This window comes from Budorcas taxicolor, chromosome 18 (genome assembly GCF_023091745.1).
Source record: "Budorcas taxicolor isolate Tak-1 chromosome 18, Takin1.1, whole genome shotgun sequence".
NCBI classification, from domain to species: domain Eukaryota; kingdom Metazoa; phylum Chordata; class Mammalia; order Artiodactyla; family Bovidae; genus Budorcas; species Budorcas taxicolor.
In genome coordinates, this window is record NC_068927.1 from 26,574,924 (window position 1) to 26,602,905 (window position 27,982).

General features: G+C 50.8%; 1 protein-coding gene across 1 annotated transcript in view; it reads left to right on the forward strand.

The window, feature by feature from the left end:
- SLC12A3 (solute carrier family 12 member 3) overlaps positions 1–17,627 on the forward strand; it is a 38,692-nt gene extending 21,065 nt beyond the window's left edge. The window contains exons 19-26 of the mRNA XM_052655467.1: positions 958–1,040; positions 2,137–2,214; positions 2,958–3,059; positions 4,345–4,456; positions 7,074–7,160; positions 10,092–10,227; positions 11,632–11,699; positions 17,486–17,627. Coding sequence (XP_052511427.1) covers positions 958–1,040; positions 2,137–2,214; positions 2,958–3,059; positions 4,345–4,456; positions 7,074–7,160; positions 10,092–10,227; positions 11,632–11,699; positions 17,486–17,627 — 808 coding nt within the window. The remainder of the gene's footprint in view (positions 1–957; positions 1,041–2,136; positions 2,215–2,957; positions 3,060–4,344; positions 4,457–7,073; positions 7,161–10,091; positions 10,228–11,631; positions 11,700–17,485) is intronic.
- Positions 17,628–27,982: the final 10,355 nt, after the last annotated feature.

The window sequence follows — 27,982 nt, forward strand, 5'->3', positions numbered from 1 at the left end:
GAGTAGATTAGCCCTGGTTGTGGGCTCTTGGGCACCGTGTCAACCAGGCAGTTAATATACTTGAGGCGTGGGAGTCTTCCAGACATACTATACAGACAGCCCATTGCTGTCTTCATGAGTGAGGCCATTCCTTTGTGCATGTCCATCTTCAGCTATTTCATTCTGATCTGAACTGGCCACTTCCTTAGCGTGTAATGATAGACAAGTTACTCCCTAAAACTTAGATTTTGCATCTGTCTAAAGGGAGTAGCAATTCCCATCCCCACCTCTGTTGGTAGAGTTGTGAAGATTAGCCACGTGTGATACTTTCAAGCTGTGGTGCTGGAGAAGACTCTTGAGAGTCCTTTGGACTGCAAGGAGATCAAACCAGTTAATCCTAAAGGAAATCAACCCCGAATATTCATTGGAAAGACTGATGCTGAAGCTGAAACTCTAATAGTTTGGCCATCTGATGTGAAGAACTGACTCATTGGAAAAGACCCTGATGCTGGGCAAGGTTGATTGAAGGCAGGAAGAGAAATGGGTGACAGAGGATGTGATGGCTAGATGGCATCACCGACTCAATAGACACAAGTTTGAGTACACTCCAGGAGATAGTGAAGGACAGGGAGGCCTGGCATGCTACAGTCTAGTCCATGGGGTGAAGAGTCGGACACTACTTAGCAACAGAACAACAGCAACAATCAGGAGGACAGGGCTGGTTCTGAGACTGGCCTGACTCAGTTTCCCCCAAGAGGGTCTGCAGAATCCATAGTGCCTCAGACAGTAGAGCTAGAGGCTTCCTAGCTGTCTCTCCGGTCCTGCCTGCACATTATACAGATGGGAGACTGAGGCCCAGACAGGAGAAGGGTATGGTGGGAGGCAGGGTCAGCTCTAGACAGGCCTCCTGGGGGCTGGGGGCTGGGGGCTGGGGGCTGGGGGTCGAGAGCAGGTTGACTCCATGATCTCTCTCTCCAGCGACGCTTTTGATTTCAACTACGGTGTTTGTGTCATGAGGATGCGTGAGGGCCTCAACATCTCAGAGGTGATGCAGGCACACAGTGAGTACCCCCTCTTCTCGACACCCCTGTCACAGACAGAACAGGATCCCAGGAAGTGCTAGAACCCATTTTTTTTTCCCAAGTGGTTCAGGGAGGACAGGGGGAAATTAGTAAGGAATAGAAGGTCACAGACTCCTAGAAAGTCAGTTTTCGATGGAAATCATCAGATTTCTAAATGGAGAAACTGAGGTCCTGAAAGGGGATGTGACTAGTCCTGAAAGGGGATGATCCTTGCTTGACTGGATCACAGCTCCACGAATCACCATGAGAGCGTTCGTAACCAGATGGGATAAAGAGGAACTAAGACAAGAGAGAAAAAGATGGGGGAGAAGAGCCACGTAAAGACTCCAGAGCATGAAAACGCACACAGAGAGGCCATGAAAGCTGGGGCATAGAGTAGGGATGTGAGCTACATTTAAGTTCACATGTAAACATCTGAACTAGTTACTTTTAGAAGCGTGATAGAAATAACACATATGAAGACAAATAGGGGTGGGGGTTGCGAGGCTGAGAGGAGCAGAGGCCGCAGGCCAGCCTGGGTCTTGCTCACCCAGGGCACCGATGGGCTGAGGGCGTGCCTGGCAGCTGGTAGTTCAGTGAATATTTATACAACCGGAATTTGCAGAGCAGCAGCCACACTCCTGACCAAGGTGGCTCTAGGCGCTGGGCGTGCAGCCGCGAACATAACCAAGTCTGCCCTGGAGGAGCTGACATTCTGGGGGAAACGCAGCGGACTCATTGCAGGATTGATAGCTCATGAGGTGTCCTGAGGAGGCCCACATGGGGTGGGGGGGGGCATGCAGGCAGGAGTGCCTCTCTGAGGAGGGGGCTTATTTCTAGAAGGGGAGGGCTGGGAAAAGAGGGCTCTTGGCTCTGGGGCCATCCACCCACTGCTGAGGCCTGGTGGGAAGGAGCATGGCTTGTTTGAGCAGACAGGAAGCTGGTAGTGGGGGGGGCGGGGGGGGGGGCGGTGTTGGTGCATGGAGCGTGCAGGGAGGCAGAGACCAGATCAGTGGAAGCTGCGGAGTCAGGACCTTCCCCCAGGGTAAGAGGGCCCCCAGAGAAGCCTGGGAACAAAGCTCCCCCTCTTTTTCAGTTAACCCTGTGTTTGATCCAGCAGAGGACGGCAAGGAAGCCAGGGTCGGCGGAGCCCAGCTGTCTGTCTCCGGCACAGGTCAGTCCCCCCACCCCAACTCAGAGGCACAGGGAGCTCTCACCCTGGGGGGCACTGAGTGGTGGGCACGGGGGAACTCAGCCAAGGGCAGGAGGTTTTCGTTTGTGGAAGTGACTTGAGACCCCTAGGACTGGGTCACAGGGAGTTGGTAGGGCAGTGGGACTGGGGGCGAGATAAAGATTGCCAGCCCTGCTGGAGAATCCCCACAGGGTCCAGGGATCGTGGGATCCCATCCAGTAGGCTCTGGGGCCCAAGTCCTGCCCCTCCAAGGGGCCCCGGCCATGCTCCGATAGGGAGGGGCAAAAACACTCTGGGAAGCAGGGAAACACTCAGTGCAGGGGCTGGGAGCGTCCTGTGGGCATCTGTGAGGGACACAGGGGAGTTTTTAAGAGAATGATCTCACCCCCTGGAGCCAACCAGAATCCAGGGAGAGAGAAGCTGGGAGCAGAGGAGGGGCACATCCCAGCACTGCTCGTCCAGGGTCCCTGCCCTGGGAGCCTCCCACAGGAGGGCATCCCCCACAGGAGGGCGTGCCCTGCAGGAGGGCGTCCCCCACAGGAGGGCGTCCCCCGCAGGAGGGCATCCCCCACAGGTGGGCGTCTCCCATAGGAGGGCATCCCCTGCGCACACGTACAGCAAGGGCTTCCAGCCACCGTGTGCGCAAGCCTATGCTGTGTTCCCAGACAGCCTTAGGCCTTTCCCTGTGCTCCGCACCCACCTGACCTGCCCCTCTGCTCCTGCAGTGGACCCCGAGGCCTTGGTGCAGGAGGAGCAAGCTAGCACAGTCTTCCAGTCGGAGCAGGGCAAGAAGACCATCGACATCTACTGGCTGTTCGACGATGGAGGTCAGCGCCCCAGGATGCCGGCTCTCCCCTGGCTGTCTCCCTTCCATGACCTCCTCTCTTGGCCTCCCTCACTGGCCGCTGACAACAAGGCCACTGGTGGGACCTCGGGGCCCAGCTAAAAGGAATGGGGCCCCTGGGCCCGCCACTGGGCTCACGGGAGCCTGGCTGGGTCCCTCTCGTGGCCGTTTTCAGCTGTAAAATGAGGGACTTAAAGGAGCAGGTGAGGTCAGCGTGAGGAGGGACCTTCAGACTGGACAGGCTATCGGGGTCACGGGCACATGACGTAAGTGGGAGAGATGAGCCGGAGCGCAGCAAAGCTGTAGGCATATTCACCACTTACCAAAGAAAAACACTCTCTCTCGTTTTTCTTGTGACTCTCAGCTTTATTGTTCCCAACCTTGATAGAGGCCTAGATACAGAGAAGATATCCTGAGCATTTACTATATGCTTGATGCCAAGGGTTTGCATAGGTTAACCTAATACAGTCCCCAGGTAAAAATGATTATTAACTCCATTTACAAACAAGGAAACTGAGGCACAGAGTGGGGAAGTCGTGTGTGGATCATACAGTGATAAATGACAGCGATCCAGATTTGCATGTGAAATCCCCCCCTAAATGCCAGCTCATGTATTTAAAAGCCTTGTGCACAGGAATTCCCTGGTGGGCACTTCCACCTCAGGGGGCGCAGGTTGGATCCCTGATTCTGGGAAATAAGATTCTGAAAGGCCAGAATAGATTTTTTAAAATTTATTTTTATTTTTGGCTCTGCTGGGTCTTTGTTGCTGCGTGGGTTTTTCTCTAGTTGTGCTGAGCAGGGGCTACTCTCTAGTTGTGGTGTGCAGGCTTCTCATTGTGGTGGCTTCTCTTGTTGCGGAGCACCGGCTCTAGGGTGTGCAGGCTCAGTAGTGAAGCTCCCGGGCTCTAGAGCACAGTCTCGATAGTTGTGGCACACGGGCTTTGTTGCTCCAAGGCCTGTGGGATCTTCCTGGATCAGGGATCGAACCCATGTCTCCTGCATTGGCAGGCAGATCCTTTACCACTGAGCCGCCAGGGAAGCCCCTCAGATTTTTAAAAAATAAATAAAAGCATCATGCCGTTCAAATAAACCCCAGCCCACAGAGCCCATGTCTCGCCCTGGTTTCACCTGGCAAACTCATTATAGAGATGAGTACACTGAGGTCAAGAGAAGGGATGGGGTTTGCTAGAGGCAGAGTGGAGCAGGACCCAGAGAAGGCTGTATCCTGAGAGCATCTTTCTCTTAACTCACGGCACCCTCCTTGCCAGGCCTCACCCTCCTCATCCCGTATCTCCTCGGCCGCAAGAAGAGATGGAGCAAATGCAGGATCCGTGTGTTCGTGGGGGGCCAGATCAACAGGATGGACCAGGAGAGAAAGGCGTAAGTGGGGAGTGCTGACCTGCCTGCCCCCACCTGCCCCTACTCCCCATTCCACCCCTCGGGGGTCTCGGTCACAGCAGTGGTGAGAGAGTTCAGGACAGAAGCAGGTTTCTCTCCATTTCAGAAGTGGTTTTGGTGTCCTGTCCCCTTTAATAAGATACGCATGTCCTAGTCCTGGCCATAGCAGGGAGGGCTGGTAAATTTTAAATCCACAAATCTCCAGATTTGCAGTGAAATGAAGGATGGAGAAGGCCTTGCCCCTCAGAAATGAGGGCAGAGCTTAGAATCCTTCAGGGCAACGTCCCCCACTCCCGACCCCACCCCCTGCACCTCCTGACTCCCGAGCTTCAGGTGCCGCCCCTGGTGAGGCCAGAGGTGACTTCAGTGGCCAGGATGAAGGGCAGCAAATCCCCCGGAATCCCTTGGTGAGAAGGGACTCCATTCTTCAACTCCATGGGTGATTCTCTGTCTAAACAAGAGGAAGGCAGCCTGGTTCAAGTGCTTGGCAGGTGGTGGCATCCGCCAGAACTGAGTGATGTTGGTTTACCGGTTTTATTGGCCGCATCTTTCTGGCAAGAGTTGCTGATTTGCTGATTAAATTGTGAAGCCATTTCCTTTCAAGATGTATCTAAGTGAGAATGTGAGTTGACTTAAGCTGAGACGGAAGTAAACAGTCAGGCACGTACATGGGTGTGGAGGTGGCAGGAATCGGGCAGGTGGCACACGTGGGCTAGATTCAGGCCCCTGTGGCTTTAGAGCAAGGTCAAGTGAGGTCGAAGGCCGTAGGACCAAGGACTGCTGGAGGGTGTGGGCAGGCTGGGGAGGATGGGGTGGGTGGCTTGCCCCAAATTGTGCAGTTAGTTAGCCAGAAAGAAAACCCTGCACAGCCTTGAGTGCCTGCTGTGACACCCCAGGGGCAGGACTCCGTGGCCTGTGCCACCCTAGTCCTATGCCAAGACCTCATACATCCCCATGACCCCTGCTGCATGAGTTAAGGGTGACCAGCAACCCCATCTCATTGCCCTCACCCCTGTTGAGAGCTTCTCCACTGGAGGGCCCTTCTCAATGAGGAGAACGTTGCCTGGGAAACGCAACATCTGCTTCTCTGTGCTCCTTTCCAGAAGATAAACACACCGCAAAGGCTGATTTGCTCTCTTGGCTTCCTGTTCCATCTCCCACTCAAAGCTGGTTTTAGGGAGCATTGGTTCAGATCGAGACCGCAGCACTGTGGGGTCACAGGATATCTTGCAAGCAAAGATTGTGAAATCTCCTCTCCTCCCGGCTGCCTCTGGACCAGCCCAAGTCCTCTGCCTTCCTTGTGACCCCAGGGCACCCCTGTGCTGCCCCCAGCTCTGCTTTCCTAAGTTCACTCCCAAGTTCCGGGACCACCAATGGCAGTTCGTCTCCTTTTTGTCCCCTGGCAAGCTCCACACCTGGCAAGCAGCCCCTGGCTGCTCCCACCCCATCCCATGCACCCCCATGTCTTTGCTTATTAGACTCTCCTCCTGGGGTGCTTGCTCCCCACCGGCTAGTCCTGGGGCATCACCAACACCATGTCCTGCCCAGGGATTCTGATGCAATGGGCGGGCTAGGGCCGAGGCACGAGTACTGTTTAGAAGCCTCCTTGTGTGGTTCCGGTGTAAACACCCTTATCCACCCTCTTCAGTCTATAACAGTCTTACCCACCATTCACCATCCAGCCAGACCGCCAGCTCCTCTGTGAAGCCTTCCCTGACCGCTTCAAACCACAGTTGCTGCTTCCTCCTTGTGGATGCCAAGTCAGGGCTACCTGGCTTGCCACTCCTGGTTCTATACTCAGCTCATATGTGTTACCTGCTCCCTCAGCCACCCTGAGGAATTTCCTACCGTTCACCTCCCATTCCTTACACCCTCATTTCTCAAAGTGTGGCCAGTGAACCAGCAGTCTCACATCACCTGGGAGCTTCTTAGAAAAGCAGAATCCCAGGCTTCCCAGTGGTTCAGTGGTTAGAAATCCACTTGCCAATGCAGGGGCCACGGGTTCGATCCCTGGTCCGGAAAGATCCCATGTGCAGCAACAAAGACCCAGCTCAGCCAAAAGTAAATACATAAATCTTAAAGATTAAAAAAAAGGAAATGCAGAATCCCAGGTCCCAACCCAGGCCAGCTGGATCAGAACCTGCGTCGTAACAAGCTCCCCAGCAGGTGCGCAGACGTTAGAATGTGAGGCGCTCTAGCCCAGAGATGGCCACCGGAGACTTAGGACAATTCCTTTTTCCTGTCACTCGTCGTCATCTGACCTGCTTTATCAATTTCCACTCATTGTCTGCCTCCCTTGCAGGTTAGAATGTGAAATCCCCGAGGGCAGAGTTAGTTTTGTTCGCTGCTCTATCTTCCCTAGTGGCTCACATGGTAAAGCATCCACCTGCAATGCAGGAGACCCAGGTTCGATCCTGGGGTTGGGAAGATGCCCTAGAGAAGGGAATGGCTACCCACTCCAGTATGCTTGCTGGGGGAATCCCATGGAGCCTGGTGGGCTACAATCCATGGGGACACAGAGTCAAACACAACTGAGCAACTAACATACATATCCTGAAGGAATGAATGTGTTAAAAAAAAAAAAATCTCTGTCTCCCAGGATCATTTCTCTGCTGAGCAAGTTCCGGTTGGGATTCCATGAAGTTCACATCCTTCCCGACATCAACCAGAAGCCACAGGCCGAGCAGTGAGTTTTCTGTGTTGGGGGTTCCAGGGAGAAGGGTTGGCCTCTTCTCTTTGGTGAACCAAGGGCAACCTGGTTCTCCTGACCCCGCCTACACTGGGCTCATGGAAAGAAAGAATTTGCAGCCGTTAATTTTTGTTTGAGTTTTTTCCCCTTGCCCGGTGGTCCTTTGCATATCAGGGCTGTGGTCTTTGCCAAAAACACACCTGGGCTGAAGGTCAATGAAAGTTCCCATTCATGCTTTTCACAGACCCAGTGTTTTTGAAGCTCTTCATGGCCGTTCTGCCCCTAGAGCAGAGCTGGTGTTTCATCTGCCAGGGACCTCCCACCCACCCCGCACACCCTGGCACTGAGAAAGTCTCCAGCTTCACACCTCTCGAGCTCAGGCTGCTGGCTACTCATGAAAGGCTGATTTATCTTCTCTGATTTTCTAAATTTTCTCCAACTCCGGTATCATTTTCATAAAGACTGGTTCTCAAACAACAGCATCACCTGGAGGGTTTGTGATCACACAACTTGGGGGGCCCAGACCCAAGATTCTGAGTCACTAGGTCTGGGGTGAGGCCTGAAAATGTGCGCTTCTAACAAGCTCTCCGGTGCTGATGCAGGCACCTCACTTTGAGAACCACAGTTTCAGACGATCCATGTAACATGCTTAACAGGGCGCCCTGCCCAGAGTCAATGATCAGTCAAGGCTGGATTTGTGGCTTCTGCCTGCTTGTAGCCTCTGAGGTCTTTCTGTATCTCCACCTTTCCCTATAGTCCTAACTCTGCTACAGACTGCTTCCTTCCTTCTCCGGACATTGCTTAAATTAAGTGTCTGAAAAAGGGACTGCGATCAGCCCAGCTCATTGCTTCCTGCCAAGCCGAGGTAAAGGTCACCGGAAGGTCTATTCCTTGGCCACCTTTAGTCCAGTTGGCCATGGCCAGGAGTGGCAGGATCATATGCCCCGAAATACACCACTGGAAGGATGCTCCTTCTGCAGAGGCCACGGCAGAGGCACGTCCCCTCCATGGGGCTGAGGGGCACTGGAGCAAACAGAACGGAAGTTCCCCAGGCCCTGAGGCAGAAGCATGGCAGCTGCAGCCCCTGATGTTATATTAGCTCACTGGCACTTGGAGAGTGGCGGATGTTGACCCCCTCCCCTGCTCACCCATGCAATGGCAAGTGGGCAGACTTGAAGCAAACACCTGTGTGAATCTGTAGCAGGGCTCAATTGTGGGGCCAGAAGGAATGAGTTACTTTCCTAGATTCAGTTGCATATTCTTAAAAGAAGACATTTACGGTAGGACTGCCTTACGTAAATCTGTCCAAGTGAGGTTTTCCAGGACTCTGTCTTCTCAGTAAAGTAAGGTCTGTCCTGACCTCTTTAGCCCTTGTTTACCTGGAGAAGGAAGGACATCAAGAAGAAAGGAAAGGGGACTTCCCTAGTGGGCCTGTGGCTAAGACTCCGAGCTCTCAGTGCAGGGGGTCTGGGATCAATCCCCGGTCAGGGCACTAGATCCCACATGCTACAAATAAGAGCCCCCAGGCCATAACTAAAAATCCCTCATGCTGCCACTAAGACCCAGTGTCACCAAATAAATCAGTAAATATTTTTTTGAAGGAAGGAACTAGTTAATGGTGATGGATATACTGACTCCCCCATTCTCTCAGGGCTGTGCTTGAGCTGCAGGGACAGAGATGAGTAAATTGCAGCCCTGCCCTGCGTGGTTTACCTTGGTTGAGGTACAGGGAGGATGTCAAGAGACATCAGAATGGTGCAGAGATGGACGCGAATGCAAAGGAGAACAGGGCCATCTCTGCTAGTGGAGGAGCAGAACCTTGAGAAAGGCTGTGAGCAGAGATGGGAGGAGGAGACCTTCCCCCATGGAGAGGACAGTAGGAGCCACATGCAGAAGCCCCCAGCCCATCTTGTCTTTAAACCCCATCTTTGCTCTTGCATCTTCCTCCACCTCCTGGACCATTTCTCTCCTCCCTTGCACAGCCAACCTACTCCAGAGTGATGCTACCCTCTTTGTGGCCGCTTCCTCCCACCCCTCCCTCATTCTCCAGCTCACTCCAGTCTGGCTGCCCTCCTGCAGCTCCGCTGAAGTCCCTCTCGCCAGCCTGGGCCGTGACCTCTGCACCACCGGATCTTCAGGGCCCGCTGCTGTCCTGCTCGTTCTCTGCCTCACAGCTGCATTAGACACAGCAGTCCTTCTTGAAACAGCCCCTTTGGATCCAAGATGCTGCCCACTGCTGGATCCCTCCCACTTCAGGGATCCTTCTTTCAGTTTCCTTTGCTGGTGCTGCCTCCTTTCCCTGACTTACCTGACGGCCTCCCATTCACCCCTGCACTCGCCTTGCTCCATCCACACAGGCTTCTCTGTTGCTCCTCAAGCAGCCCAAGTACACTTCTGCCTCGGGACCTTTGCAGCTTCCATTCTGTTTGCTCCAACACCCCCTGCCTTGTGCGTAGCTAGCTTCGGAAGGACGGGCATCCTTGGGTCCAGAGAGGACTTTCTGCCCAATTATTTCCCATCCCAGGACTCAGCATATGCTTTCATAAGCCTTCTGATCTATATTGACCTGCTTATTTGTCGCCCAGCAGACCATGAGCTCTGTGCAGACTGGGGATGTTGTCTGGTTTGTTCACTGTTGTGTAGCACAGAGCAGTGCTCAGTAAACACCCTGGGGCGGGAGTGGTCAGGGGGTGGAGGTGGACCCCAGTTAGGCTTCATGGACCGCTTGTGGAAGTCCTGTTCAAAGTCAGACGCAGCTGTCAGGGCTGAATTCAACACAGAGGCTGCTTTGATGTAAACGGCAGCATCAGAAAGGGTTTCAGCCTGAGATGTGTGTCCCCACGGCCGCCACCTGCATCTCCCTCTGAGGATCCCGTTCCCCTGGACGTGGGCACCTCGCCCGGTCTCACTGGCTCTCTCTGCCCCCAGTATCAAGCGCTTTGAGGACATGATTGCACCCTTCCGCCTGAACGATGGCTTCAAGGACGAGGCCACCGTCACTGAGATGAGGCGGGACTGCCCCTGGAAGATCTCGGATGAGGAGATTAACAAGAATAGAATCAAGGTGCAGGAGAAAGAAGGGCCTTGCTGGGGTGGGGCTGGGGGTCTGGGTACTCCCCTGGGTCAGGGCCTGTGCCCCCATCTGTCCTGGGCTTCCTGAACCCCTTTACCTGACCCCAACTCTAGTCTCCCCACACCAAGCCTCTGAGGTGTCCTCAAGCCACACACCGCAGGCTGACGAGTGACCCAGGGGTTGATCTCAGAGCCATCCTTGGTGTGGGAGCCTGGTCCCTTGGTCCATTTTGAGTCTCCCTGGCCATGGCAATGGACTGCCTGGGGTCCTTCTCCCTCTCCTCCCCGTTCCTCCACGCCTGCAGGAAGGAATTCATAAGGCAGGTGGGGAAAGTCAAGGTAGAGTTTGTCCTTTGTGGGCCCACAAAGCTGCCTGAGCTTCTCCCCTTCACTATGGACCCCACGCCCTTCCCAGGCAGCGTCTTCAGGACTCTGCTCAGGACTAAAGGAGAGTGGGGGCTGCCATGCCCATTTTAAGGTGGGGAGAGCAGTTCTGCTCCCTGGGAGTTCCATGGTGGTAGTTCTGAGGACTCAGGGGACATTTGGTGATTTCTGGGGACAGTTTTGGCTGTCACCTGCCAGCAGGAACGGCCGCTGTCACGTAGTGAGCAGTGGCCCAGGATGCTGCTAAACATCCTGCAGCCCACAGTGGACAGTTTCCACAATGCAGTGATTCCACCCAGATGCTGCCCCTGTGAGATCTGGGTGAACTCACTTGCCCTCAGTTTTCCTTTCTCTCCAATGGGGTATCCATCCACAATCAGACCCTGAGTGTCCACCACTTCGGAACAATTCAGAGACAAGCCTCGGAGAGGGGGAGGGAGTCCGCCCCACAGCTCAGCCGCATCTGAGCTTTGGGGAGTTCCCTGACCTGGCCCCTGAGCCTTCTAGAGTCACCCAGTCCTGAGAAAAGGCTGAGTAATGTGTCGTGTCTGCAGAAGGCTCCTGCCTACTCTGTCACAGTGGAGATCGAGCCATCGCCATTGCTGGGTGCACCTTAGCAAGTGCTTCCCCTGGAGCTTTGGCATATATCATCTCACTCAGGCTTCCCAGACTCCCCGAGGAAGGCGCTGTTGTACCCATTTCACAGCTGAGGACCGTGAAGCTCAGGGAGGCAAGGTGCCTGCTCAATGTCGGACACTCTTAGGGCTGAGATGTGAACCCAGCCCTCCCCACCCCACGGGAGGTGCTCTTTCCCACCGCAATCCCACAATAATAAGGCCAGGAAGAAAGCTTGGCACTCAGTCACCTTCTCGGAGGTGGGAGAATCTATCATAATTTAGGGGGGACAATTCACACACCCAGTTTGAGATATTCAAGGATGTGGACTTGGGCTTGGTGGGGATCACTCAGAGGACGTGGGGAATGACCACATACATGGCTTTTCCTTGCCCAGTCCCTGCGGCAGGTGAGGCTGAATGAGATTCTGCTGGATTACTCCCGAGATGCTGCTCTGGTTGTCATGTAAGTAGTGACCTGTGTGCTGGAGAAGCCTGATGCTCAGGCCAGAGTGTCAGCTTTAGAGGGCTGGTCACTGGCTGAGGACCCAAGCCTTCCTCTGTGAGGATGAAGGGCTCCAGGCCCATAGACAAACTATCTGGGTGGCTTCTTACTCCGTGACTGGGCCTGCATCCACCCCATGCCCCACGCCCCGCGCCTGCGCACCAGCTGGCCGAGGTCTTGGGTCCCTGTGTCCCAGGCCTCACCGACTCCCCCGACCCCTGCTTTCCCCTGTCCATTGCTTTTTCTTGCCAAACTCAGCTTGGCAAAGGGGACCCAGTTTGTTCTGGAAGAAAATTGATTCCTAGTTATTTGGCCAGCCCTCTTTGGTCACCAGCTACCCCCAGCTGATGTTGGTGCCAGGTCTGGGCAGTGGAATCAGAACCCTGCCCTGGCCGGGGCTGTTCCAGCCTCTGGGCCCGTCAGACACTCCAGCTTCTCTTGCTGCTGGCCCTGTCTGGTTAGGAGCCGCCTCTGCTGGCTGTTGACCCAGGCTGAGTAAGTGGAAGAAGAGGGGAAGGTGACAGTGGTGCGGAGAGTCTCTTGGAGGCCAAGAGGCACAACACAGTCAGCCAGGCCCCCCAGCCCCCTCTCCCAGGGACAGGCCGGCTCAGAGGGAATGCGGCCTTCAGAGGAGCCCCTGACATTTCCTGGGGCGAGCCTCCCGCAGACTCCACAGGACAGCGGGAAAGCCAGCCGAACCTGTTTGTTCACACCCTGAGACCAGGATGGAGCACACAGTTTGTGGGGCTGTGCGCAGTGAGAATGTGGGGCCCTTTGTTCACAGGCGATTAAGAATGTCAGGATGCTGACAGCAGAGCGTGAAGCCCAGCCTGGGACCCGTCTCAGTGGGGGCTTCATGGCCGCACAGGTGGCTGCCCACGAAGGTGGCTCTGCCTGAAGCCAGTCTTTCTGGGGCTCATGGGGAGATAATCTTTTCTACAAAGAAAGTGCTCCATGTTTCCTTTGGTGTGGGAACCGTGGTGTAAGGGAAGCAGGTTGATCTCCGAGCCGCTGGCCAACATCTTGCAGAGAATGTTTCTAGGGCCAGGTTAGCCTGGTTGTGGGCCAGGTCAGCGGGTAAGATGGTGACAGGGGCTTCATGCTGGGATGGCTCCCCGACTTTCCCTGGGTGTGGTACTTGGGATGTGCCATCTGGGGCGCGGGTGTGCACCTCTTCCTGAGTGCCACCTCTGTTCAGAGAAGCAGATTTGCATTTTGTCTCTGCCATTAGCCCACTGTGTGGCCTTGGGCAAGTAACTCTCCTTCTCTGAGCCTCAGCTTCCCTGTTATACATTTTTTTGAATGTTTATTTTTGGGGCTGTGTCAAGTCTCACTTGCAGCACCCAGGTTCTTCATCGTGGTGTGCGGGCTTCTCTCTGGTTGTGGTGCGTGGGCTCTAGAGCGCGTGGGCTCTGTAGTTTCTCTTCTAGTTAAGACCCCCAGACTTGTAGTTGTGGCCCTTGGGCTTAGTTGCCCAGAGACATGTGGGATCTTAGTTCCCTGACCAGGGATAAAACTCATGTCCTCTGCACTTCAGAGTGGATTCTTAACCCCTGGACCATCAAGGAAGTCCCTCGATTATAGAGAAGAGTTAAATTAATTATTTCCAAGATTCTCTTTCACTCTAACATGCTATGACCCTAAGTTTGCCACTAAAATGAGTCAGTCTCTCAAGCTAGAACAGGAGGAATTTCATCTGGGGAGGGACCACCTGCTGTCACCTCTCCCCTCCCATTCCCCCACCTTCTGGATCTCACAGGGGAAACCCATCCCCACCCACCAGCCTTTCTGGGATTAGCTGATACAAATAAACAGGAGTCAGTCACCTTAGAGGAGAGGCCTGTGCACAGGGTCCACCCCATGGCGTCTGCCACAGTTGTTGCCTGAAAGGGCCCTGGATGTCAAGCCATCACCACAGGGAGCAGCTGCTCTGCTGCCTCCAACCCGGAGACATGCCTTTGAAAGCTCACCCTGAGGGTCCCCTGCCTCAGAACCATTGAGGGCACGGGGAGGTGTGGAAAACAGCAAATTCCTCAATTCTTTCTAGATCAGGGTCTGGGGTTGAGCCCAGGAGCCCACATTTCCCAGAAATCCCAAGAATGAGAAAATCCTCCCAAGCCTCCCGGAAATGACAGAAATCACATTTTCTAGCACATCAGAGAGCACACATGGGCTGTTTTCTAGAGCAGCTTTGAGGCAGAACTGGCTTGTTTGCTGCTACTTATCAACGGTTTATCTGATTTACAGTCCTTCTTTGAGCTCCACTTAAGCTGTACACTAGTAAACCAGCCTTGTAACTAGCCCAACAACCTTTACCACACTGAGCACATATTTCTGGCGTAACTTTTGGGTCTAGGCCCCTCTTCTTTCTTGTAAAGACTCCCTCCTCAAAGCTAAACGCGTGTGTGCTAAATGCATGTTGCTTCAGTTGTGTCCGACTCTTTGCAACCCTATGAACTGTAGCCCACTGGCTCCTCTGTCCATGGAATTTTCTAGGCAGGAATACTGGAGTGGGTTGCCATTTCCTCCTCCAGGGGATCTTCCCGACCCAGGGATCAGACCCAGGTTTCCTGTGTCTCCTGTTTTGGGAGGCAAGTTCTTTACCACTAGTGGCACCTGGAAGTCACCAAAGACAAACAGTAATAGTCAGAATAATAGTAATCAAATTGTAGTTTATTGATTGAGCCTCTGTGACACTCAAGGCATTGGGCTTTATTAATAAAAAAAAACTTTTTTCATTTATTTTTTGGCTGTACTGAGTAGCATGTGAAATCTTGGTTTACCACCAGGGAGTCAATCTGTGCCCCTTGCATTGGGAGCATGGAGTCTTAACCACTGGACCACAAGGGAAGTCCTAGTTTTTTAAAAAATTTATTTTATTATAGTTGATTTATAATGCTATGTGAATTTCTGCTGTATAGCAAAGTGATTCAGTTATGCATATATATATGCATTCTTTTTCATATTCTTTTCCATTATGGTTTATTTGAGGATATTGTGTATAGTTCCCTGTGCTACACAGTAAGGCCTTGTTGTTTGTCCACCCTATACATAATGGTCTGCATCTGCTAATCCCAAACTCCTAAATCCACTGGGCCTTATTAATTTTCAGAATTCTATGAAGTGACTGTTTTACCCCCATCCCCACCGCAGCACACACCCTAAGGAGACGAGGAAGCTGAGTCTCAGAGAAATTCAGAATCTGCCAGGTGGTGACTGGGCTTTGAAGCCCGAGACGCTGGTTCTGAAGCTTGGTTATCTTTCTGCATCTAGGTTAGATCCAAGGCTACCTTTCCTTGTGGCTAAGCGATGCAGTTCTGAGCAAAAAGCTCCTTTGTTCTAGAGCAGCTTGATTTCAAAAGATTAGTCGCTTACACCACACACATCCTTGGGCAGAAACAGAGTGTGTTGTTCGCTGGCACTGGGAGAGAGTGCCAAGGGAGTCTGTCCTTTGCACAGGCAGACAGATGGACAGGCTCTGCTCTGAGAGGGAACTTCTTGTTGGGGCTGGAAAAGCCACAGCAGGAATGATGGGGTTCCCCTGCCCTGGATAGTGCAGTGACTAAGCCCCCAAGCCTTTGACATTTCTAATTGCAGTCCCTGGAAAGGATGTGTAATACCAGTAATTCAGTTCAGTCGCTCAGTCGTGTCTGACTCTTTGTGACCCCATAGACTGCAGCACGCCAGGCCTCCCTGTCCATCACCAACTCCTGGAGTCTACTCAAACTCATGTCCGTCGAGTCGGTGATGCCATTCAGCTATCTCATTCCCTGTCGTCCCCTTCTCCTCCCACCTTCAATCTTTCCCAGCATCAGGGTCTTTTCCAATGAGTAGTTACCAGTGGGCATTTCCAGCCTTTAGTGTAACTGTCAAATCAGGAAAGTTTGGTTTCAATAGTCCCACTTCCCTTTTCCTGGGAAAGGCACCAGGAAAACACACACTCATTCTATTAACCAAGGTGACACTGGCTTAATGGAATGTCCTTGTTCCCATGGGGTTCTGCAATCCTGGGGACCTTGCTTTATAAGGGAGGATCCTGTTTGTCCCACACGAAGCTTTGAGAAGGGAATTTTTAAAAAAGGGACAGCTGTTTGGGGCCGTCGATCCTCAGCAGAGGAGGGGTTGCAGTGAGCTGGGATCACGGGGATGGAAAGATCCCAAGACCCAGGGTCATGTCCCAGCTCTGCCACTCACCAGCTGGGTCATCTCGAGCTGGTCAATAGTTATAAGTGGTGACAATACTGCTGACGCTACGAAGGGCTCACTCCACGCCAGTGTTTTTGTGCAGTATCCTTCACGAGCTGGGGCTTCTTTGGAACTCACAAGCCTGTGACGGAATCATGTGTGTTCACTTTGGGGAAACAAAAACTGAGGCTTAGGGTCAATGAGCCTTTTGTCACAGCCACATGGCTGAGGAAGGGGCAAGCCACGACTCTAGCAGCTTCTCTGACCCAGAGCCAGCCTCTGAAGCCCAGCATTGCACAGCTTCCTCCTGTCTGGCCAGTTCCCTCAGCTTTTTCCCCGGGGTAGTTTTGAGGTTCAGATGAAACAGTACCTGTGGGTGTACTTTGGGAAAACAAACAAGGATTAGGCCCATGTAACATGCTGGTGCCCCAGCTTTGTGCAACACCAGCGGGGTCGGTGTGATGCCGCCTTCCCGCAAGAGCCGCAAGCAGGGCAGTGGCAGTCATCACCAGGCGTCTTCGGAATCTCAAGGTGGTGGAAACGTCGCTTCCTGAAATAGCCATGAAAATGTGGCTGAAGAGCCTTCCCAGGGTATGTGGTTATTTGCTCAGCATAGCAATTCGGACAGGACAGTTCAGGGAGACGGCAGAGTCCTGCTCCCAAGGCCTTACATGTGTGGCAGGAGCCAGGACTAGGCCACTCAGCTGAAACGCATGAGCATATCACTTGCTCTGGCTTCAGGCAGGGGTGTGGCTGGAGAGGCGAGGCTGGCGTGATCCAAGTGGCTGCAGGAGTGGGATGCGTGAGCCTCACCGTGAGTCTGACTGTGTTCTCCATACAGGCGAATCAGACAAACCCCACCTGCCCACGCCTGAACAAACGTTCTAGTGGGGGGAGACAGACGACAAACAAATAAACGAGAAGAGGATTTGAGAGTGTGAAGTGTTACAAAGATAATGAAACAGGGTGACATAATAAAGAGGGGGAGATGGAATTGAAGAGGGTAATCCGAGAAGGAGGTGCACTTGGGCCAAGACCCGAGGGAGGCAAGGTGAAGAGCTAGGGGCTGGCTGTGCCATCTGGGTGGAAAGAATGTCATGGACCCATGGTGGATTCATGTCAATGTATGGCAAAACCAATACAGTATTGTAAAGTAAAATAAAGTAAAAATAAAAAAAAACTAAAAAAAGAATGTCATGGGCCAAGGCCCCGGGGCAGGAACAAGCTGGCCTTTTATTTCAGGAGTGGAAAGGAAGCCTCTGTGACTGTAGGGGTGTGAGGGAGCCTGAGGGCAGGGGGAGGGGAGGTTGTGGAGGCTGGTGGGGCCAGGATCACGGGGGCCTCACAAGCCATGGCTTTGCTTAGAAATGCTTTGTGGGTGAACTTACATTTCAAGTCACGCTTTCAAGAAGAGCCACAGGTCATTCTTAGGGTGGCTAGGAAGAAGGAGTGCTGAAAGGGCCAACAAAGAGAGATGCTGTTCAGGAAGCGGACCAAGAGCTGGGCCACATGGGGAAGGCCCTTGCTTAATTTCCCATCTGCTGCTTCTTCCTGCCCCACAGCACCCTGCCCATAGGGAGGAAGGGGAAGTGCCCGAGCTCGCTGTACATGGCCTGGCTGGAGACGCTGTCCCAGGACCTCAGACCTCCAGTCATCCTGATCCGAGGAAACCAGGAGAACGTGCTCACCTTTTACTGCCAGTAACTTCGGGCTTGGGTGCACCTGCCCAAAGCCTGAGCGCAGGGGATGCCCACCTGTCCACGGGCACAGAAAGCATACCCTGTCACGTGTAGTATCTGATGATCGGCTGGACCCCACTTGCATTGGACGTGTGCTCTGGGTTTTGTTTTTATGGGCTAAAGAAGTAGCAGATAGAGTTGTCCGTTTTATCTGGCGGGCCCATATCCCTTTCAAGTTTTCTTTTACTCTTGATTATAACAAATTAAGATTTCAGTCTTTGATTTGTGTACAAATTTGAGTCAGACTTCTGGATGTGTGTCTTGGCAGTTTCTACAGACCTTTCCTGGGAGCACCCCCTAAACATGCCCCACCCCCTTCCAACGTCAGGTGAGTAGGCACCCCACATGCACCTGCAGCCTTTACGGGAGGAATACAGGGCCCCTTGAGCCTCCATAATAATGCAAATTTATTTAACTGCCTCTCACTTCCTTCACTTTCAATAATGTGTCTAAACTGTTTTGGTTGGTTCTTTGGTAAACTGAGACTTTCAAACTTTTTAGATGGCAACCCACAGTAAGAAATCTATTTGACATTAAAACTTGGAACAAATACAGTGAAACGAAAGTGTCACAAAACAATCCTTATTCTTTGCTGAGAAAGACAGAGCTCCTGGCCGAGCACTTGAAGGAGGGAGAGGGGGCTGCCTTTGAGCCACTCAGTGGACCGGGACCAACTCCCACTCCAGGTTAGGCAAAGCCTTTCTAGAGCCACATGGAAAACCACTTCCTGGCAAATGGTTGCTCCCTCTTCTGACCTCAAGGAAACTCTGATCCAAGAACAGACAATGCTTTGACTTTGGGAATTTAAATAAAACACTTCACCATGTTGGAATCTAAATTTTGAACAATGATAATAGCTTTGTTTTAAAAAAACGTCTTGAGTTAACAGTGAGGTCAAAAACAATGAAATGAATAAAAAATACATTTACTCAGTCAACAGAATGTATTTGTTTTGGAACAGGCTGTTTCTCAACTCTGCTGAGTGTTTTGGAAAAGCTAACTGTATTGTTTTTTCGACCCTGGACTAAACTTTTCTGAGCTCCCACTGGTCCCGTAGGTCATGGTGCCAGATTTCCACGTGGACGTTTACAGGGGTCACTCACTTTTCCCTTTGCTTCTCTTACATGTGCTTGAAGATGCACAGAGAACCTGTCCTCTTTATCTTTTAAAAAGTCTCCCAGGAATTTCACTCCTGCCTCAAACCAAGGGGCGGAGAGATTGAGTAGAAAGAGCCAGAGCGTGGCCACCAAGGAACCTGGATCTGAGCTTCTGTCTCCCCCAAGAACTGGCTGTGACCTCACATATGGCCCCTTACCCTCTCTGAGCCACAGTCTGAAATGAGAGACTGGGACTGAAGCAGGTGTCACCAGCCAGCTGGCCTGGCCCGACTGGCTTGGCCCGTGTGTTGTTTTTTAATGATGTGTGTGCTTCTTTTGGCTGTGCGGGGTCTTCGCTGCTGCACGGGCTTCCTCTGCTTGTGGTGAGCGGGGGCTACTCTTCGCCGCAGTGCTCAGCTTCTCTTGGTGGAGGCTCCTCTTGCTGTGGCTCGAGGGCTCTAGAGCAAGGGCTCCATGGTTGTGGCGCATGGGCTTAGTTGCTCCAAGGCATGGTGAGTCTTCCCGGATCAGGGATGGAACCTGTGTCTCCGGCACTGGCAGGCGGATTCTTAGCCACCGTATCATCAGGGAAGTCCCCACGTGTGGTTGATTAGTGTTATGGAAGTGAGGGGGACCAGGTGGGGTGGAGAACACATTCTTCAGTACCCCCACCCCCACTGTGGCCCACCACTTCTGGCTCTACTGTGTGTTCAGGGGCTGTGAAGACACCCCCCCCCCCGCCACGCCCTAACCACCCCACCGCGTCATCGCTGGGCATGTGAAGCACTGAGAGATGAAGAGACTTTGGTCCGCTGTGTGTGTGTCTGCATCTGGATGATAAGATGCTCCACGTCAGTGAGTAGTCCAGCCTGGCACCGTGCCCGGGAAACCGCAGAGAGGTGGTCCTCAGAGCTGGAGCCCAACACTGCCAGCAGCTACCCTGCCACCGCAGAAGGGACTCCTCACTTATCTCCCCCAGGATCCACTGCTCAGATAGCTCCTGACTTCCCCCCTGGCATTTCAGCCTCCAGATCATGTCCTCTTTCAGTTCCTGCCCAGACTTGTGGCTCTGATGTAAGACAGACTCTCTGAGCTCCCCTCTCAGGCAGAGAGCTGTGGGTCTCACAAGAACATGGAAAGCCCCGTCTGGACTGAATTCCCTTTTACACACCTGCCTGACCTCTCATGTGGCTTGGAGGGCAAGGTAGGTTTCACATGGATGAGACTAGCTGGAATGTTCCTGAACCACCAGCTGGTTGAGAGGTCCCCAAGTACATGCAAAGCAGCCAGGTTTTGCTTGTAGCCATGTATAGCTCAGGAGAGCAGAAAAAAAAAAATTACCACCCACTTCAGAAGTGTTCACAGAAACGGGGCCCAGGAAAGTCCGGCCACTGGCTTTGTTGGTAACTGCCCACTTGAAATGAGGGTCAAACTTATGACCGAAAGCTCAAGCATGACAGGAGTGCCCCTGCCTGAAAGGGAGCCGTAACAAACACAGGTTCTAAAAATACCACATGGTCTAGTGTTAAGAAAAACCACCTGGCTGGGAGGCAAAACAGCAGTGTCATATGGTTAAAAGACACTAAGAAAATACAAATGTTTTCTGCTCCAGCTTATAGGAGAGTTACAAAAGAAAATGCTCTAAGGATGCAAAAGAGGGACAACAGAGAGTAAAGACTAAGGAGAGTGGAGGGAACTTCCCAGGGACTATTAAGACTCCATGCTCCCAAGGCAGGTGCTCCCCGTTCAACCCCTGGTTAGGCAACTAGATCTCCCGTGCTGCAACTAAGAAAAACAGATCTCACACGCTGCAACTAAAGATCCTACGTGCCACAGCAAAGATCGACGGTCCCACGTGCTGCGACTAAGACCCAGTACAGCCAAATAAATAATAAAAAGTAATAATTCCCTCCACCCTCCACTTTAGTCTTTGCGTCCTCTTTTCCCTCTTTAGAGCATTTTCTTTTGTGACTCTCCTATGTAACTCTCTTTTGTAATTCTCCAAACTAGGTATGTTTGGAGAACAAGAAATAAACCATTCTTCCTGGTTTAAGAGAGTTGTGAACTGGGAGAAAATAATATTGAAAGGGTCTTCAAGTGCAAGGCCCCCATGGGGAGCTGAGGAGCTCAGAACTGATTCAAAGGCACTAGGGAGCCACTGAGGGTGAAGGGGCAGCCTGAGCCTGAGGAAGTTTGGCCAGACAGGAGATGGAGGAGGCTGGAGGAGAAAAGGCAGGGTGCCCAGAGAGGAGGATATGCAGAACTGCCAAGGCAAGCCAGCAAGCCTCAACACTCTTGAGAGTGACAAAGGGCAGGGGAAAGAGGAGGAAGAAATGGCATCTTCCCGAACTGGGAATGGCCTGGATGTATGTGTAGATGGAACAGGGCCCCAGAAGTTGAGCCTGGGCAGCTGTAAGAACAAACTATGTCACATGGAGGCTGAGGAATCAGGCTTCCTGCTGGAGGAAATGAGCAAGTAGGTGGGTTTGGTTTCGGATACTTAAAGTATGGAGACACCCCAAGGGTCAGAAATGTGGTCCTGGAGCTCAGGAAGAGCTCATGGTGTCCACTGTTTCAGCCTGACACTCTGAAAGCGGAGATCACAAGTAGATTCGGGAGTCACACTCGTGAACAGGAACTCAAAGACATAGCTTGAGTGAGATCACCAAGAAGGAGTGCAGGGAATGGAGAGGGCTAGAGGGTGGACCTCGGAAGGGCTCCATTTAGGGGCAGGAAGAAGAGGCAACTGACAAAGCAGCCTAGGAAAGATCATTAGTGGGGGAGTATTAGTCATGAAAAAGGAACAGAATAATGCCATTTGCAGCAACCTAGCGACTGTCACACTGAGCGAAGTAAGTCAGACACAGAAAGACAAATGTTATATGCATATGATATCACTTATAAATGGAATCTTTTTTTAAAAAAGGTACAAATGAACTTCCAAAACAGAAGTAGAGTCACAAACGTAGAAGACAAATTCATCGTTACTGGAGGATAAAGAGGGGCAGGGTAAATTGGGAGAATGGGATTAACATATACACACCCATATATACATATATATATATATATTAGATAACAAATAAGAGCCTACTGTATAGCACAGGGAACTCTACCCAATACTCTGTCATGGCCTATTTGGGGGAAAATATCTTTTAAAAAAAGAGTGGATACATGGATACATATACAATATGACTGATCCACTTTGCTGCACACCTGAAGCTAACATAACATTGTAAATCAACTAAACTCCAATAAAAGTTTTTCAGAAAAGACCATTGGTGGGGCAGGAGGAAAACCCAGGTAACCAAGGGCCTCGGAAGGTGCCAGGGTCCAAGAAGCACAGAATTGCTGGCTCTCTTGTTACCCAGTTGGCAGATGTAAAGTCACTGCTGAATTGTGGTTCTGGGCATCACTGGGAGCCTTAGAATAATTCAGTAAGGTGGTGGGTCAGGGACCCCAGACAGAGGAACAGTCGGTGGAGGGGGAAGGAAAACAGCAGATATCCATATAGACCTGTGCTTGAGTGACCCAGCAATGGGGAGGGAAACAACAATATGGGGAGGAAAAATAAGCTGGACCTTGGAGGAGAAGCAGAGATTGTTGTTGTCTTAGGGGGTGTGTCAGTCAGGATAATGCTAGATTCTGCTGCAGTCATAAATTACCCTCAAAATGTTAGCAGCTTATATGGTAAAGATCCATTTCTCTCTTGCAAATATTCCTATGCTGGGTAAACCCTCTTGTCCACCTCAGGTCCCAGTGATTATTCCCATCTTGGGAGGCAACCACTTCAGCCAGTAGCTTCCAACTCACTGAGGAAGGGGAAAAGAGAGCAGGAGGGCCGTGCACTGGCTTTCAAATGCTTCTGCTCAGAAGTGACCTGTTGCTTCCACTCAAAGTCCACGAGCCAAATAATTCACATGGCACCACCTTGCTGCAAGAGTGCTGGAAAACTGGGAGGACCATAGGAGTATTCATTGGGCAATAAATGTCTCTGTCATGGGTGGGAATGAGAAAGAGAAATATAGGTCAGAGGGGAAGGATTTAACATGCAAGCAAGAGGGCAATTGATGAAAAGGTAGTAATGGAGAATCAACAAAATGTGGGGGGAATTTTGCCAAGCAGCACAGAAGGCATTTGAGCAAACTCTGGGAAATGGTGAAGGAGAGAAGCCTGGTGTGCTGCAGTCCATGGGTCGCAAAGAGTTGGACACGACATGCAAAGAGTTGAACAACAAGGAGAGCATAGCTAATGTCTGCCATCTCAAGGGTGCAAAATTCCCAGGACACCTGCCCTTGTGCCAGTCTCTGCCAAGGCTCCTAAGCACCAGGTCATAAAGCAAATGTGCAGAATGAATAATCAGGGACATGTTCTCCACTGATGGGATGGGCCAAGCAAGAAGGATGGAAGGCCAAGGTGCGAAAAATCCAAGGAAAATGACCAAAGTACGTGAGCTCTGAAGTGGATGGAGAGACTGGAAGTGAGCCACAAGATTTGAGAACACTTGAGGGGCTGGTAGCAGGAGGACAAAAAGGATGCTCAGGGGGAGTGGGAGAGACAGATGGGGAAGACTACAGGGGAGTTTGTGGTCGGTATGTGTGCATTTCAACGTGCATTCTGCGGGCGGTGTTGGAGCAAAATCTAGGGTGTCTGTCGTTTGACTGTGAGCTCTGTGAAGGTGGCAATTGACATGAACCTTTTAGTCACTGGGTGGCAGGAAGACCTTGAGGACCAGAGCAGCTGGAGGGTATTCACGGCATGTTTACTGGCTGGCACGGGGGTATTTGAATATCTTAACCACTGAGATGGCTGAGTGAGTGCTCTTCAGCCCTGATGGTGACCACATCTGACTCATCTTTGCTTCCCAGCACCCAACACAGAGCTTAGCACAGAGAGGGCACTCAATAAATGCTTGGCAAGTGAATGAATGGATGGATGGATCATGTACAATGGGCAGTGGGAACACAGTAGAGCAGAGATAAGTGGAAATGAATGAAAGGGAGTGTGATCGGGAAGCTAGAACCATTACGCTGGGCAAAGGATGGGACTTCCCTGTCGGTCCAGTGGTTACGACTCCACCCTCCCAATGCAGGAGACCTGGGTTTGATCCCTGGTCAGGGAACTAAGATCTCACATGCCATGCAGCCAAAAAAAAAAAAGAGAGAGAGAGAGAGAGAGATGAGCAAAGGATGTAAAGGAACTTTGTAACCTTGGAAGAGACTTCTAGACGTCAAAAGACTGTAATTGCAGTCAGGTAAGCCTTCTCATGAGAAGAGAGAAGCTGCTAAGATGCACACCAGCTTTGAAGAAGCTCTGGGGAGGGGGAGACAGGAGAAGGGCTGCCTTCAATGGGAAATGTTCAAAAGTCTTGTCTTAGAGAAAGGTAGGGTTGGTTAATGTGAGGAGGTTTTGGGAACTGGGGCAAGGTGCATGGGGAGAGAGCCAGAGCTTGTTTATAAAGAACCAGACCCACGGGTAAAATCTTGCTGACCTGATTGATTGACTTAGGCCTGGGGCAGGAAAAGCTGACCAGACCAGGAGAGAGATAAGCAGTTAGAGGAATGAACAGAGATGTTTGTTATGGGCTGGGAAAGGAGAAGCCCAGAGTTCAGTGGGAGGGCCGAGCAAGAAAATTCATGGAGGAGAGTAGTAAGTCCCACCATTATAACAAGAACACTGCTATCTCTGTGATCTTATACATCTTTGCTTAAGTGCTAGATCTAGTCTGAAACCAGCTTGGGGAAGCTGGAGGTTTTGCTAGAGAAAAAAGAAAGAAACTAACACACAGTCGAATTTCTACTTGGAGTATAGGAAAGATTTTTTTATTTATGAAAAGGCACTATAAAACTTAAGATGAATAAACCCTGTTTTTTTCCTTTTCTTTTTAAAGCAAAATGCTGAACTACAATCAGAATATTTAGAAGAGGGCTGGACTGGTGGCTGTGATGAGGAACCGTGGGCTTCTGACATTGCCTGGACCCCAGAGTTCAGCCATGATCCTGCCCGGGATGCAGGCCTGGAGGGCAGGGCCTACCTGAGTGCTGTTTGCCCAGAAGCCAAACCAAAGCAGCCAGGAGAGTCGTGAACCTGGAGCTACTGTGAATATTCATGGACAAGTTTTTGTTTAAATTCCTGATTTCAACTACTTTGGATATGTCCCTAGGAATGGAATTGCTGGGTCATATGAAAATTCTCTGTTTAGCTTATCAAGTAAATTAACCCCAGGTACATTTTTAAACCTTGTGAAATCTCAGATTAGCTTCCCTGACACCTCAGTTGGTAAAGAATTCACCCACAATGCAGGAGACCCCAGTTCATTCCTGGGTCGGGAAGATCCACTGGAGACGGGATAGGCTGCCCACTCCAGCATTCTTGGGCTTCCCTTGTGGCTCAGCTGGTAAAGAATCTGCCTGCCACGCGGGAGACCTGGGTTTTTTTCTGGTCTAGAGAATTCCATGGACTGTAGAGTCCATGGGATCCCAAAGAGTCGGACTTGACTGGGCAACTTTCACTTTCATGCAGTTAGCCAGGCTTCCCAGGTGGCACTAGTGGTAAAGAACCCGCCTGCCAATGCAGGAGAGATGAGACTTGGGTTCCATCCCTAGGTTGGGAAGATTGCCCTGGAGGAGGGCATAGCAAGTCACTCCAGTATTTGTCTGGAGAACCTCATGGACAGAGGAGCCTGGCAGGCTAGAGTCAGTCCATAGCGTCACAAAGAGACGGACACAACTGAAGCAACTTAGCAGGCATACACGCAACCAAGTTATTTAAACTCCCCGTGCCTCAGTTTCCCTAGCTGTGAGATAGCAATAACAAAAGCATCCTACTTCATAATGTCGCTGTGAGGATCAAATGCAAAGTTCTGGAAGCCGTGTGTCCGGCACCTGGTAAGCACTCCCTTGTGTTAGCCGTTAGCTCTATTCATGAACCCATCTTTGTTCCCAAGCCTCTTTCCCTCCTGCCTTATTTCTGCCATGTCTTTTTTCCCCCATCTTTTTTCACATTTCCTTTTTAACTCTATCCTAGCGCTGATCTATGTTTTCTCTTGAATGAAACACTCAGGCCTCCAGACCCCAAGTCTCTTCTCAAACCCAGCCTTCCTCGTGATGCAGATCCATACGTGATTTGGTCATGTGCCTTCTGCTCCTCAAAACCCTTACTGCCCACAGAATAAAACCAGCTCTCAAGGATGAGCATACAGTCTTCCCTGAGCTGGTCCCAAGAATTCCTTCCAGTCTTACCTCTTGCTGACATCATCATCATTATTATTTTAAAATAAACTCTAGGGAAATTCCCTGGTGGCTGCCACTGATTTTCACAAGGACTGTATAATTTTATGCTCCTACCAGTCACATATGAGAGTTCTGATTGCTCCGTATTTTTTCAATACTTGGTATTGTAAGAGTCTTCACTTAAAAAAAAAAAAGTTTTTCGGATGATTCAGTTTCACAATCAGGCTTAGGAACCTGTAGACTGGACTTGTTGCAGTTCCCTGAATATTATTAGCTAATATTAACTGAGCACTTGCTAAGTGTCTGGCTCTTTTCCAAGATCTTTATCAATGTTATATCATTTAAATATCACAACAACTCTGTGAAAGAGACACTATGATTCTATTTTACAGATGGGGACAGTTAGGTACAGGGAGGCTGAATAACTTGCCTAAGGTCACATAGCTCATAAGCGACGTAAGTTGGGTTTGAAATAGGCACTTTGGCTCTTCATCCATCAGTTGAACCACTGACTTTTACTTGCCCATACAAATTGTGTATAAATCCCCTACTGGGCTTAATCAGTAATTGCTGACATTATATTTTTAAAATCTTTATTTATGATTTCGCTGTGTCAGGTCTTAACTGCGCCATGCAGAATCTTTCCCTGAGCATGAATTCTCTAGCTGTGCCATGCAGACTCAACAGCTGTGGCACAGGGCCCTAGCAGGCTCCTAAGGCTTAGCTGCTCCACAGTGTGTGGGATCTTAGTTCTCCTAGCTGTGATCTAACCCACGTCCCATACATTGCAAGGCAGATTCTTAACTACTGGACCGCGAGGGACATCCCTGTCATCATTATTTTTACTCAAATCCCACTCATCCTTCAAAATTCAGGTCAAATTCCTCCTCTTCTATCCAGGTTTCTGTCTCCCCCTCTCCTTCTTCCTCTGTGTAATCCCTCAGTGTAACATAAGTCCTTCAGCAATGTATGAGACTTTTGGGTTGACTTTTATTCTGTTTTTGCACTGTCTTATCATGCTCATTTTATTTGTAAGGTCACTGAGATTAGGGCCACTTCATGTTTATCTTTCTATTCCCAGCATGTTGACCTGAATTTAATGTTTTTATAAATACGGTTGCCCCTCTGTATCCACGGGTTCCACATCCACCAATTCAACCAACCACGGATGGAAAATATTCTGAAGAAAAAAGTTCCAAAAAGCAAAACTTAATTTGCTGCCACTCTGGCAACTATTTACATAGCATTTAAACTGTATTTACAGTTATTTACATAGCATTTACATTGTATTTGGTGTCATAAGTAATCTAGATATGATTCAAAGTATATTGAGAGAATGGGACTTCCCTGGTGGTACAGTGGTTAAGACTCCAAATTTTGTAGGCTTGATCCCTGGTCAGGAACTATGTGCCTCCTGGCCAAAAGGTTTTTAAAAATATATATATGGGAGGATGTTGCATTGGTTATATGCAAATACTACACCATTTTATAGAAGAGACTTGAGCAGCGAAGGATTTTTCTATGGGGTGGAGGATGTCCTAGACCCAATCCTCCATGCATATGAGGAGCAATTCTGTGCTACAGGCAGAATCACAGAAGTCCTTTACAAGTTGTTGTCTCGGAGAGATAACTCAGCAGGGAATCAAGAAATCCGCTTGCCTTTTCCCTAGGGAAAAACACATCCCTTTATTTTCTTACTACTGAGTGAAAATGGATGTGCTGTTTTAAGGGGACCTGCTTCTTGTCACTGTAGGCTACAGGAAACCATGTTACGTGGCATCATTAATTACCCAATGAAGCTGTTATCTTCTGCCTGGCTGCCTCCTCCAAGGCCTCTGCTTGTCTTATCTGCCCTGGCCTCCCTGGTCAGCTTCTCGCTAGTTGCAAGACTACCTGATCATAATCAGTCATTTTTTCCATCCTGATGTATGAAAAACAGGGCCAGCTACATAATTTGTGAGACCGGGTGAAAAATGATAATGCAGGACTCCTTG